Source organism: Thermobia domestica, chromosome 3 (genome assembly GCF_964235325.1).
Source record: "Thermobia domestica chromosome 3, izTheDome1.hap1.1, whole genome shotgun sequence".
NCBI classification, from domain to species: Eukaryota; Metazoa; Arthropoda; class Insecta; order Zygentoma; family Lepismatidae; genus Thermobia; species Thermobia domestica.
The window spans coordinates 340,677,322-340,692,036 of NC_137456.1; the positions used below are offsets into that span (position 1 = coordinate 340,677,322).

General features: G+C 36.4%; 1 protein-coding gene across 1 annotated transcript; it reads left to right on the top strand.

Moving 5' to 3' along the window:
- The first annotated feature begins 6,676 nt into the window (after positions 1-6,676).
- On the top strand, positions 6,677-7,378 carry LOC145682350 (general transcription factor II-I repeat domain-containing protein 2-like). Its single transcript, XM_081753924.1, has one exon. It carries the CDS (start codon positions 6,677-6,679, stop codon positions 7,376-7,378), a length of 702 nt encoding a protein of 233 aa, XP_081610050.1.
- The last annotated feature ends 7,337 nt before the right edge of the window (positions 7,379-14,715 follow it).

The window sequence follows — 14,715 nt, forward strand, 5'->3', positions numbered from 1 at the left end:
TATGTTTTATTACGGTTTTCACTCGACATACCGGCCTTCTAAATATTCAAACACAGTGAGGGTATGTTGCCTAAAAATATTCCATTTCTGTCTACATAATGATTGGAAACTTTTGGAGAGCTTCTCTGCAGTCACGGGGGTCACATGACGAGACTTGGATCCAACGACAACAACTTTCTGAAAAAAATGTCCCATATGTTGTACTATAGAGAATTTACACGAAAATGCTCAAAAACCGAGTTTTTATATTAATTTGCTGTGGTAAAACTTCAGGATCCTTCACTCGACTGAGCCGGTATTCCAAACCCGGGAAGATCCTCCCCCCACAGCAGACAATCTCTAAATCCGTCCATGCTCAAAACATAACATTTATATGCAGTGGCGGCGATTAGACGTTAGAAGTGGGTGGGCAAGACATGATCTGAATATTTGTTTATCAATGTTAGTTTACCTGGTTGATGCTAACACTTTGTTTGACGAAAGGTTGTATAACTAATAGAATAATATCTTTTTCAGTTAAAATACCGTATATCGTACTTCATATTTTTTAAAGGAAATTGACAATAGTAACGCAAGTGGGCACTAGCCCTTTGTATTGTTAAACAACAAAAGTATAATAAGAGATTTGATTTATTCCTCATGAACATCTTAAAATTCTGTCTGAAAAACTGTGTGATCAGATTATTTAATAACAAATTTGCAAAACAAATAAATGGAAAGGATAATATTAATCATAGTAATGAAAAATGAGACTTGTTTTGCAAAAGTTACATTGAAACCGGGGATTAATGAACAACTTATATTTTTAATTCCCCAACGCTATTAAATGTATGTTATTACTCTTAGAAAGACAGTAAATACTACGAGCGTATGTTGCGACATTTAAAGAAATATTTTTGTAGCTTCCCGAAACATGTTCGTTGTCATTAGGTTCAGTTTTCACTTTCTTGGCATACATCTAAACTCAACAATACTTAGAATCACTCCACACTCTAGTTATAGAAAATAATTTTGAAACCTAGAATTATGTTGAATTCACTAAATCTAATTGTATATACACTCGTAAACCCCTAAACACACCACTTCACTCGTATATTACATTGCAAAACAATGGAAAAGGTAGAAGTTGTTTCTTATTACTCTGTTTTTATTCAATATCCTTACTATTAGAAAAAAAGAAAATACATTTTAGGAACTCTCAATTCTTATGCAATTAAAGAATAACTTGTGAAAGCCTTTTTTTTTTTTTTTTTTTTTTTTTGCGAAATGTTATCTCAATTAGTTTCAAAGCGGCTGAATAACAACATTGTAAGAAGAAATGAAAGTGCTCTGGAATTATTGCGCTCCAATAGGTTGAATTTTGGACCATTTTCCGTGGCATTAAGACGCAATTCCTGTAGCTTTCTTAACATCACGGGAAGAGAAATAACCAATACGTACTCATGCAACGGCAAATATATGGCATCATTCTTTTCTATGAACCAGTAATATATATAATAACTTTACATTTCCAAATGAACTATATACATCAGTGGGTCACTTCAGAAAAGTGGGTGGGAGCAACTGCCCCCCTTTGCCCCCCCTAATCGCCGTCCATGTTTATATGCTTTAAGGCAAGAATATACATACATACATAAGAAAAACAATTCAGTGTGGCACATCGAAATAGAAATTAGATTAAGAAAACATCTCATTTTGAAAACAAAAAGATAGGGAAAAATAACAAAAATTTCGGTGTTGTTAACTTAGAATTTATTTCTACATATAAAATAAAATCTTTTTATATGCAAAGATATTCGTCAATTACTGTCTACTAAAATGGATTTATTAAAGGTATTTAGCATCTACTCTGCAGTGACGGTATGTTTTGATCACTGAAATACCAGAGGCGGTATGCCTTTATTAATGAAAAACCAGAGACATAACACCGTATACCGTCACATTTCGACCACTGCTAACACTGTTTTGTGGACGTGGCAAACTGATATATGGTTGAACAACTTTTGGGTCATAGTTGACTTAAGATCAGTGGTCGAAGTGAGACGGTGTGCGGTGGTATGTCATACCGCCTCTGGTTTTTCAGTGATCAAGACATGCCGTCACTGCAAAGTGGATGCTAATATAAATTTAATAAATCCATTTTTATACACAGTAATTGACGAATAGCTTAGCACGTCAAAGATTTAATTTCTTATTAGAAATAATTTCTAAGTTGCCAACACTGAATTTTGTGTTATTTTCCCATTCTTTTGTTTTTAAAATGAGATGTCTACAAAGAAGTTCACCCGTTTCTCCTATACAAGAACTCGTATTTGTTGTGTTGCTTTATGGGCCGAATCCAAACAAAAAGGGGCGACTCGTTTAATCTAGAATCGGAAAGGATTGTTGTGAGTTCGTCGGGACTAGAGCCGGCACTAGGCAGTTTGTCGCCCTGTGCAATAGCATCATTTGCCGCCCCCTTTCTCCAGAGAAACAGAACAACGAAAAGGAGTGAAAACGTACTCGCACTCTGAAAGGCCTATACACTACAAATACAATCTCGCTAGTTTTTGTTTCTTTAAATAGTAATCTATTATCTTAGTGAAAGATTAGCAAACACACCTGCAGTGGAAAGATGGTTAACTTTGTTTTATAAAATTCAATATCGAGCTTCAATCGACCTAAACACAATTTCTTAATGTAGTATTCAAATAGAAGGTCAGCTTAGTAAATTTAACTAATAATCATCATGAAGTCTGTTTCCAACAAGAAATATTTAATTTAACTAATGACAGATTTTGCTGCCCCGTACAAATGCGCGTGTTGCACACATGGTATAGCTAGTCCTGGTCGGGATTTCTTTTGCGCCTACTATGATAAAGAAACACGTAACTGAGTCCGGTATTTGCGGGAAAAAATCTGTTGTTTTCATTTTCAAAGAGCGTTTTTGCGTTTTTCAAATAATTGAATATCACTGTGAGTACGTGTGCATGAGTGTAGTGTATCAATAACATTTAGATCTTTGTGATGTTTGCTTTTAATTCGATCTGATATTGTTAGTTAATGGAAGTTGAATGTTTTCAATGTGGAAAAGATTTTAGTTCCTTACATCCATCCCCAATAAATTCATTTATCAGAAAGTTAATCCTCATGACACAAATTATGCTGAATTTCCTTATTATCTTACTAAACCATAACATGTGTCCAAATTTAAAGAACATACATGGCTGAAATAAAATCTGAAAATGTGAGCATCAGCGGAATAAGGGATTGTCTGCTATGGAGGGGAGCGAACTTTCCGGGGATCTGAAATCCCCTCAGATGAGTGGGGGACCGAGAGTTATCCCACAAAAAAAATATTTAAAAATTGTTGATACAAAAACTCGCTTTTGAGCATTGTCATGTGTAATTCTTTATAATACAACATAACGGAATATTTTTCTTATTTTTCTCAGAAAATTAAAGTCGGGGAACAAAAACCCCCATGCTCCCTTTCGCCGTACCGTAACTACGTAAAAGCTCTTTCATGGTTTTAAGTCGTTACATAAATAAAATGCAATCTTTTAGGCAACACTCACTGTATTTCAACATTTAGATAACCGGTATGTCGAGTGAAAATTGTAATAAAACATACCGCCTCTGCTTTTTTTCCACTTCGAACACTGCCTAATATACTTGAAATATTAGGGATGACGAAACCGTTTTACAAATCTTAGGGTCAAGGGTGTATCTGGCGGAGGGAATGAGCGGGACGTGTCCCCCCCAATATTTTGAAGTACAAAATATTCAATATTTTATTCTAATTTTATTTATTTACTAAACGACAAAATACTATATAAATAATAATAATTATATTTATTTGGAATATAATGTTCAGGTTGTCAAACGATTGTAATCGAAAAATGAAATGAATTGAAATCTGAGTTTTACGTTAAATGGTTATGCCGGTGAGGCTAAGGGAGACGGTGATGATGAGTAACGAATGAAATGGTGGAATAAATAAATTGGGAGGAAACGGAAGAACCCCGAGGAGACCCACGCACACGATGTTTGTCCACCACAAGGTTCATTTGGCGGGTCTGGAATCGAACGCGGGACCCCACGCACCAGATTTGAACGTAGTGATGTGTAAATTCCCGGGAAAATATTTTTGCTAGTTTTGGCCCCTCAATAGTAAACGATTACCTTACTTTTTAGTGCAAATAGAAATGGAACTTAAAAACTCATATTATTAGTTATTTAAAGTACCATCAGATAATTTTATTTTTTTTTAAATCTCCAAATTCTTTAAAACCTAGAAGTAAATCATAAAATAAAGTAATTAGTCATATAGTTCTTATAATTTAGAAGATAAAGTATAGAAATGTAAATAAATTCCTTCCCGGGAATTTATAGGCCAGGGAAAAAACCGGGAATATTCCCATTTTTTTAATTCCTTGCCACCGGGAATATTCCCACTGCCCATCACTAGGTGAACGTTCTACCACTGAGCCACCGCTGCTCCTAGGATTGTAATCGGGTTCTTAATATACCTTAGGGGGTCAGTGAATGTAAGCAGAAAGGTAACAAATACAATCGAAGTTAATAAACAGGTTGCGTTAGGTAGTACCATTTAAATCACTTTCTTTGATGCCCCCCTCACCAAAATTTTACGTACCAGAGACGCCAATGCTTAGGGGGACACGTCCGTGGTGTCCCCAGTGGGATTGACGACCGTGCTTTATAAAAACATTAAGGGTTCGATTATTATAATTTATATTGCCATTAATTTCAAAAAACAAAAAATTTTCCGCGTTGTTGTGAGCATTCAGTAGCGTGTCGTCAGGCAAAAAAGTTGGCAACCACTGCCATATAGTGTAAAGCAGGCCTGGCCACGGCGAGCAGATAGTGGAACGAGCATGAACGCTCACAAGCATTCTACGTGCAAATACCGTTGTTCGTACTTCGTGCATCTCCGGGTTTCGTCCTTAGAGGAGCGGAAGTGTTGTCAATCTTGGCGGTAATCACTAGCTTACCAAATAAAAAAAGTATGTATGGTAACTGATTGCCATTTAGTGTAAAGTGTTCTCTACAATGTGGTAACCGTTAACTATAGACAACACAAACTTGTAACAGCAATCAAATGATAAACTATTGACGTTCCTTTTCTTTTTTCTTTCCTTTTGTCAAAGAAGGATATGGTGGAACCAAACCATCGCTTACATTTATAAAAATTTGCTAGTTTGTCCAATGGAAAACCAGTTTTCTTATCAAGATCTTAATCCGAGTGTGGGTATGTTGTTTCGCTTTTTAGGAAAAAAGATAATCTGTTGATACAAAAAAAAATACTCTAGCACTTGTTTGTTATTATCTAAGTATTATCTCCAGAAAATTAGCTTATGCATGTATGTGTGTACGAATAGGCTTAGCAAGGGGTTGGTTGTGGAGATTAGAAACCACTATTACACTATCAATAGGAAGAATAGTATTTCTTACTCCACTTTTAAAGTTACTTTGATCGCAAAGAATCAAACAAAATATTAAGAGAGCCAAAGAGATTTTCCATATTTAAGAGTGACCATTAATGACTACCATTAGTGTTTTTTTTTTTTTTTTGTTTTTTTTTTACCAATGAGTGTCTTTTTAATAATGAAAAATATATTGTCACTGGCTGGTTGCTTGCCGGTGGCTTGGTAAAAGTGAAAAAGAATGTTAAATCATATCAACGACTGAAGCTACACGCTTGTTTTTCTTTGATAGTTACTGACTGATTTTGAAAGTCACAATGTTGTAGGCCTACTGTAACAACGTAAACTCGGAAGGAAACGTTCCAACTGAGTGATACGAACAATTATTCCCAACGTCTTGAATATGAAACGTGGGTTGCTCGGATAACGCTTAAAGTGGGCTGGACTCACTGGAATTTCCTTCTGGCATATTAGTGTTTGGTCGGAACTCAGTTCTTCTGTGTAATTGTCTGTTAATAACATTAGAACATTTCTTTTAGATAATAATAACTAACTAACTAACTAACTCTATGGCCTATGGAACCCGAAGGTTCAAATCCGCGTTTACAAAATATTTCCACAAACTTCTGTCCTTAGCCAACTGGATCCAGTTTCCACTCTGTACTCTTATTTCTGCTAGATCCATCTTAATATTGTCTTCCCATCTACGCCTAGGTCTTCCTAGTGGTCTTCTTCCAATTGGGTTTTCAGTTAAAATTATGAAAGCGTTTCTAATTTCTTCCATTCTGGCTACATGGCCTGCCCACCTGAGCCTTCTACACTTAATGACCCTAACAATGTTAAGTGAGCGGTGTAAACTATGCAATTCCTCGTTATGAATTACCTTCAATCCCCATTTTCATCCCTCTTTGGTCCGAATAATAGTAATAATAATAACAGTAAGAAGAAGAAGCATTATTATTATTATTATTATTATTATTATTATTAGTAGTAGTAGTAGTAGTAGTAGTAGTAGTAGTAGTAGTAGTAGCAACAAAAGTAAAGATTAAGTACATGACGAAACAGCTTTACTAGTGTATAGCAGACAGCGACTAGTGCTACTTATGCTCAGCCTACTATCATCCGTGCTTCCAGTTTTGGCATCTGCATACATAATGCGTTAGTTATCTAGCCACTAACTCCCCCTGTGTACATCTGCTTATAGAGACTAGTATGGAGCATAGTCGTTGTAAAGAGTTGAAAGCGGTAAGATGACGAAACGACGCTGCCCTACACCTACACTTAAGTTCAACACGCAGTGGGAAGAGGATTATCTCTTTGTCGATGAAGACGGTGTAGCCAAATGTTTAGTGTGCTTTAAAACATTACATGGATTTAAAAAGTTCAACCTTCAACGTCACTACAATATTTATCACGTGGAGCAATACGGAGAACTTGAGGGACATCTTCGCAAAGAAGAATTGAAGAAGTTGAAAGAGAATAAGGCAGCATCGGAAAAGGAAGACGGGGAGAGAACGTGTGAAGGCTCTGTGCGGGTGAGTTACAAAATTGCGTTGCATATTGCGAGATTGTTGCGCCCTTTCACAGACGGACACCTAATAAAGGAGTGTATAGTAATATCAGCAGAAGACTTTTGTCCATCTCGAATACAGCAGTTCGAATCGGTTCCACTTTCCCGACAGACTATTACGCGACGCATAAAACATCTTGCAGATGATGTTTTGAGCCAGCTATCGGAACTTTCGAAAACGTTCATTGCATTTTCCCTGGTGCTCGACGAAAGTGCGGATGTTACAGATAATGCGCAGCTTGCTATCTTTATTCGTAGTGTACATAGTGATCTGGAGATTCGAGAGGAACTGTTGCACATAGTACCCATAAAGGGCACCAAAACGGGCGCTGACATTCTTGCGTGTGTTGAAGAAAGTGTCGATATTACAGGCCTTGTGTAGAGTGCACTGGTTTCTGTAGCGACCGATGTAGCACCTTCTATGGTTGGGAAGCAAGCAGGGCTCGTGGCGCGACTAAAACAAAAACTGCAAGAGGTTGGGGTGTCGCATTATTTAAGGGAATTCATTGTATGCTGCATCAGGAACAGTTGTGTGCAAAGAGTGTAACGATGAACGATGTCATGGACGTTGTAGTTCGTACCACCAGCTACCTCAGAAAACATGGACTGAGACATTGCCAATTTAAATCCTTCCTCGAAGACCTAAACAGTGCATACGGAGACATACCTTATTATACTGAGGTGCGCTGGCTGAGCCGTGGGAACTTGTTAAACAAGTTCTTTCAATTACTAAACGACATTGATATTTTTCTCGATATGAACGACCAATCCGTGCCTGAACTGAAAGACGACCAATGGAGATGCAACCTTGCATTTCTGGCAGACATAACTCTTCATCTCAATGCTCTAAACCTCTCATTGCAGGGTCAACATCTGCTAATTACAAATATGTGCGATCGCGTCGAAGCGTTCAAAATGAAGCTATCCCTTTGGGCGCGGCAATTTGAATACAAGATTTTGGTTCACTTTCCCAGCTTAGGCACCTTACAAAAGTCCGGTAAACTTCTTGACTTGACTCATTACCTCAGTTTGCTGCTTAGCCTTAAGGACGAGTTTGAAACCAGATTTCAGGACATATCATGTTTGGAGATGAGCTCCAGGGTATTTACCAGCCCATTCTCTACAAACATTGAATACGCTCCTTCTGATGTTCAGTTGGAACTTATAGACTTAGTGTGCGACAGGAATTCAAAGAGAAATTCCATCAGAAAAGAAACTTACAAGAATTCTATAGGAATTTCCCTCGATGTCGATTTCCGCGATTGAATAGAAATGCTGCCAATATTATGTCAATGTTTGGTTCGACGTATGTGTGTGAGCAATTATTTCCAAAACTGCGACTGACGAAATCAAACCAGAGAAGTTCATTGTCCAACCATCACTTGGAATGTTTGTTACGTCTAAGCTGTGTGCAAACAATATCAAGTAGGATTGTGACACATTATCAGGAGGTGCCAGTATGCCTGGAGAAGTTTTTTTAATCCTTGGGATAGGTATACAGGTATATACGGGTTTACGATACTTTTTATATGCTTAGACGGACTTTTTTACCTGTTTGTGGACCGATAATGACATAGTTTACCCATAATTCATCTGATTTTTATTAAATAAACACAATTCATTTTTTATTTTCCCTATTTATTTTTATTAAGCATTAGAAGCCCCTGTTTATTTTTTATCAGCCCACAGAAAGCCCTTTTCATTTTTTATCAGTTCATAAAAAACTCCTATTCATTTTTTATCAGTCCACAGAAACACCTATTCATTTTTTATTAGCCCACAGAAACACCTATTCATTTTTTATTAGTCCTGTTTATTTTTTATCAGTCCTCAGAAGGCCCAGTTTATTTTTTACCAGCCCACAGAAAGTCCTGTTTATTTTTTAACACTGGTTTATGTTTATATTTTATTACGTATTTGAAAGCTTTATTTATTTTTTATTAGGCAATAGGAAGTTTTATTTATTTTTTAACAGTGCTCATAAGCATAAGCAACACATGGGAGTTAATGTAAACTAAACACATGGAAGTTCGTTAGAGTTGTAGTACTGCAACAAAGGTATGCCTGAAAATATCAAACATTTTCGACAAAGTGGATAGTTTCAATTATCTAGGATCAATATTAACACTGACACACAGTCATAGTCATACGTCTTGCAAATAAAATCAGAAAAATAAACACACTGCTGAACAAGACTGTATTTATTTAATAAAAACACATTTACACGTGACATTTCGATCTTCTAGCCAAGGAGTGTACGTCTGATGAGGATCTTGGCTAGAAGATCGAAACGTCGCGTGTAAATGTGTTTTTATTAAATAAATACAGTCTTGTTCAGCAGTGTGTTTACTTTTCTAATATTAACACATGGAAACTATATACACAAGAAAATTAAATATCGATTAAAAGCAGTAAATTAGTATTATTATCTAGTTCAAAATCTTTTGTCGTCGCAAATCCTGTCAAGAAATTTGAAGCTTAAAATATATAAATCGATCAGCATGTCTGTTGCACTGTATGGTTGTAAAACGTGGTCGATTATATGTACTGATGGAATTGCGAAGACTTAAGGCATTTAAGAATGAAACCTTGGGACGAATATTCGGACCCAAGAGGAACAGGCATGCAGGAAACGCATTAACAAGGGTCTAGATAATTATACAGTTTACCAAATATGGTTAGAATCATCAAGTCTAGGAGGCTCAGATGGGCAGGTCATATAGCCAGAGTGGAAGAAAGTATAAACGTTTTCAAAGTTGTAACTGTAAACCCAATGTGAAAACGACCATTAGGAGGACCTAGGCGCAGATGTGAGAACAATATTAAGATGGATCTCGCAGTAATAGGAATATAAAGTAGAAACTAGATTCATTTGACTAAGAACAGAAGTAAGTCGATGGCTTTGTGATTGCGGTTGTGAATATTCGTTTGCATACACCATAGAGTTAGTTAGAATATTTAGTATTAATGATATAATCCGCACATGAAGACGAAAATCCATAAGAATCATAATATATGATAACTTTAATAAATGAAGCAAGGACCTATCAATGATGGAAAAGATTTTAATTAATTGTATTGAAGGAGATAGAAATAAGATCCCACTAGCTCTGAATTCAAGTAACTTTCAACTTACTTCACGATTTTAATGTACAATTTAATTGGTGCCTACAAACATTCATTGTTGTAGTCATCGTCGTCAATGTTTGCACGCCAGAGACCACAGATGGAGTGGGTCAGTGGGTCGGTGGGTCAAGTGGGTCAAGTTTTCTGAGTGGATCAGTGGGTCGTGGGTCAACAGCATGTGACCCACTGTGACTCACCATCCACCATGACCCACTGTGACCCACCACCCACCGTGACCCACTGTGACCCACCACAAACCGTGACCCACTGTGACCCACCACCCACCGTGACCCACTCCGACCCACCACCCACCATGACCCACTGCGACCCACCGATTCAGTATGATCTACCGACCCTCTCTGCTCACTGCATTGTAGACAGTATCTTCTGAAGACTGATAAATTTGTCTTCGTTTTACTTTCAAGACCTTCATTTCCCTTCATTTTCCACTTGTTTCTGTCCACTTACCTGAGGTGAGTATATCTAACCAAGTGAAAAAAGAACTTCAGGACTTTTGGATATTGATATTTTTAATTATAATAATAGCAATAGGACTTCTACTACACTTGGCTTTCGAGATCTGTGAGTTTTTAGAGGAGCTAACTACTGAAAAAAAAAATACTTTTTGAATCGCTGTAATATATGAATTATTATATAAAAAATTGAATGTAACTATGTGTGCCTGATCATTACGGTCAAATTGCAAAGTCAAATGAAATGACTTTTGGTATATAGTTAGGCCTTAATCCAAACTTGGATGTTATATTGCTTTTATTATAATGCATTATAAGGAGATAGAGAGGATCCGAATTTTTGCGAAAAAGAGTATCTCGCAACCCGTTAAACTTACGGAGCTGAAATTATGTGTATTAACTCTTTATTGAAAATAAACAGAATGTGTCCTAGCATTTTTTAAAATTCTCCTTTATGTGTGTGTGTGCGGGAGGTGGTACTTTCTATATATGGAAAATTGGTAGTGAGTTGGTTTGTAAAAATGATCGAAAACGATCGATGTTATTTAAGAAAAAAAATCAGAAACAAAAAATACAGTGCTTGGCTTCATATATCCATTGCTTTCTACTATAATAATTGCTGAAGCTTATGTTTATTATATGGAGCGCTTACAGCACAGGGCAATCAACCCATAAAGTTGTGACTAAAATAGGCATAAAATTTGTACTGTAAGCTTAATTATACGGAAATTTTAAGTTTGGATTGTACGCATAATTGTACGGAAAATTTATACTTTTTTTTCCCTTTATGTTGGTCTACTTACCTTGATTAGGAACTTTCAAAATTCATCCTTTTTTCCACTGAAAAGTATTGATAATTCAACAAGGACATAATTATACTATGATAATTTAATTTAAATTCATCGTAATTTGGCACATGGCAAACAGCAGTGTGTTAATTGAAGGGGAAGAAGGAGGGAAATTCCCATTCACCTCTGAACACTCCAGGAACCTCGTTTTCTTTCGCTTTCTAGACGGGGGAGGGAACTTGGTAATGACATCAAACCTTCATGTGTAATTACAAAAATTAAATTTATAAACAAATAAGAAATCACCAGTTTATCAGGCTTTAATTGATAATTTATTCACAAGATTCCCTATCGAAGGCGTGGTAGATGAAGTTTCTGTTCTCCATGAGTCGACATTGCCAACTGACATGGTCGATATGGAAAATATGTTGTATGGTGATAGAGAGATTATACTTCTTGCTGAGTATTTCAAAACTGAGTAAGAAAAATCGTTATCAGACTAAGTCTAACAAGCAGATTGCCGATGAGGAGTTGCAGAAATCGGGTAGAAGTATTATCGATTTCCACGACAGAGTGTGAACGGGGATTTCCCCTTATGAATTTACAGATGACTGATATTAGAAATAGATTAAGTGCTCAAACATTGTCTAACTTGTTGTTCATCAATGTTAATGGCCACCGCTAGACAAGCTCAAAGTAGACGAGCTAGTTATTTCTTGGCTGAATGATAGACATCATTCCACTGCGGATGTTTTACCACGAAAAAGTTACCAACAGGAAATAAATCCGATTTCAGATTTGTTTTAAGGTGGAAAATTACGAGTTATAGAAAATGCATACTTGTATTACTAATGGCTTATTTGTGTTATTGAACTACTTTAAGTAAACTTTAGGTAAACTACTTTCAATAAATATTCATAATAATTGCAACTATGCATATTTGTAACTTAAATTTAACGTGGTGTTTTAGTGATTACACAAATTACAATTATAAACATACTTTATGGAGATGCTCTCACATAGGGTAATCGAGCATTTTTATAAACTATGAAAAACTGATTTTTCAAGTTTTTTGTGAGAAAAATACTTTGAATTTAGAAACCATAACCTTTTCCATATTGTACAGTGATATTTTCCTTCGAATAGAAGTTTCTTTTGGAATGCGTTCAGAAATTAACACTTGCAAGAATACTGTCTTAGTACAAGTATATTTTAGGCACACACTAATTTCCCCCCACCTCGAACTGTTCCAATTTCCTCACTGACAAACACTTTACCATATATATCATAAAGGTCAGATCCACCGTTATTCTATCAGAGTGGTGCTTGAGCGATCATAAAGGTCAGATCCACCGTTATTCTAATAGAGTGGTGCTTGAGCGATTGACTAGAAATTCAAACTCCGATTAGTGACAATTTCACAGTCTTATTTTATTACAAGTGTAAACTCTTTAGTCAGTACAGAAGAAGTCGTGGATCATGTTCAGAGTTGATGACGATGAATTTGGGTTAGTCAGAATAGGTCACAGTGGATGAGAGTAGTTCATGGTGGGTGGTGGGTCAGAGTGGGTCACCGTGGGTGGTGGGTCATGGTGGGTCAGAGTGGGGCACGGTGGGTGGTGGGTCAGTGGGTCGTGGGTCACGGTGGGTGGTGGGTCAGCTGGTCGTGGGTCAAGTTTTCATTGACCCACGCCTACTCTGCCAGAGACGACCATGCTTTAGAAAAAAGCTTTTAAATCGGCTAGAACTGGGTAATGTTTAGGATGAAATAAAAGTTCTGTCTCAGAAAAAAGTAAGATATGAGCCAACCATTAAAAGTTGCTGTATAATAAATGTATAACAGCATCAATATTCCAAGGAACATTTTATTGAATCCTCTTATATATATGGGGAAAATTCTTGGAATGAAAACTTGCCAGTCGCAATTTTGAGAAGTGCGGCTAGGAGTTTCAATTGTGCATATATATATATATATATATATATATATATATATATATATATATATATATATATATATATATATATATATATATATATATATACCAGAACAACGGCTAGGGGCCTCAACTCTACATTAGTTACTCCTAAAACACAGCCCATGTCTTCAAGGAAGCGCAACCGCTTCCCGTCACACCAAGTTTTGTAAAGGATTTGTGTGTAGTGTTCCCTCATCCTCCCATACACGACTTGTGATGCAAGGGATAAATTAAATCGACTTAATGTGCATAGTTACTTATTAGTGATCAAGTTTTAAATTAGCGATATATATATATTAAGCGGAAGTATATGGCTCCCAGAGAGCAGAAAGGCACTAAGCGCCAAAATGGAAATTTCTCAGGAGATGAACGAAAACGAATGAAACACTAATTAATTCCGATTCCCTAGTTTCTTCTAGAATTCAGTTTTCAGTGCTGCAGACCTTTCATAGTGTCACCTGCCACTTGTCCACTTCTCATCTTTCTACACAACATTAAACATGAAATGGGTAGTCGAGATATGAACTTAGTTGGAAATCAAGGAAAGTGGCGCTTACCATCTTTCTGCTTTCTGGGGACGATACATCCTTCCGCGCTCTCTTTGTCTGCCTTAATCGTGAAGCACAACTCGGGCGGGCAGTGGATGTTTCAATCTGTTGCTTGCGAGTCCACTCAACTAATAGTTTTTACCTAGAGTGAAGTGTAAATTAATTTTTGAAATAAAAATTAGAAAATAATCTAATATGAAGTTAACGGAACAATTATAAAAGAGTAAACAGTGAGTATTCTGAGTATTAACTTCTGGAAACCTAAATGTGAGTAAGAAGGAAACTTACAACTCCAAAAGTTGTTTCTTCCTCATGTAGTTTAATGAAAACATGAAACGCGCAGATTTTCGTATTGCGTGTCCACGCACAAAACTCACTAATCGTGGAAAATTGGGGCCACTAGAAAAAGAGTAGAGTTTGCTACGTATAAATATATATCAAATGAGCGTATCTTCGTCTTGTGAAGTGTTTGATTCATCAAATAAAATGTGTGTTTCTTAAGTTATTTTTATTTTTATTTTTGTGATGCAAATTTCATATCATAGAATTATTGTATGTGTAACATAACACATAAAACTGGTAAGAACGTGTTGTGTGCATCTTCGTTTATATTCAATATTACCAATGTTTTGTTGTCTATTCAGTGCAAGGTGCTGCAAGGGAATATCCATTCCCAGACCAAATACTAGGTGCTCAATTTATTGTCATTAGGGCCTTGTATTTTCTCTTCTCATAGCTATATGAGACCTTTTGTAAAACCAATCCGAGGTTGTGTGGGACTCTCAGCAAGAGGAGCAAAGGTTTTCTA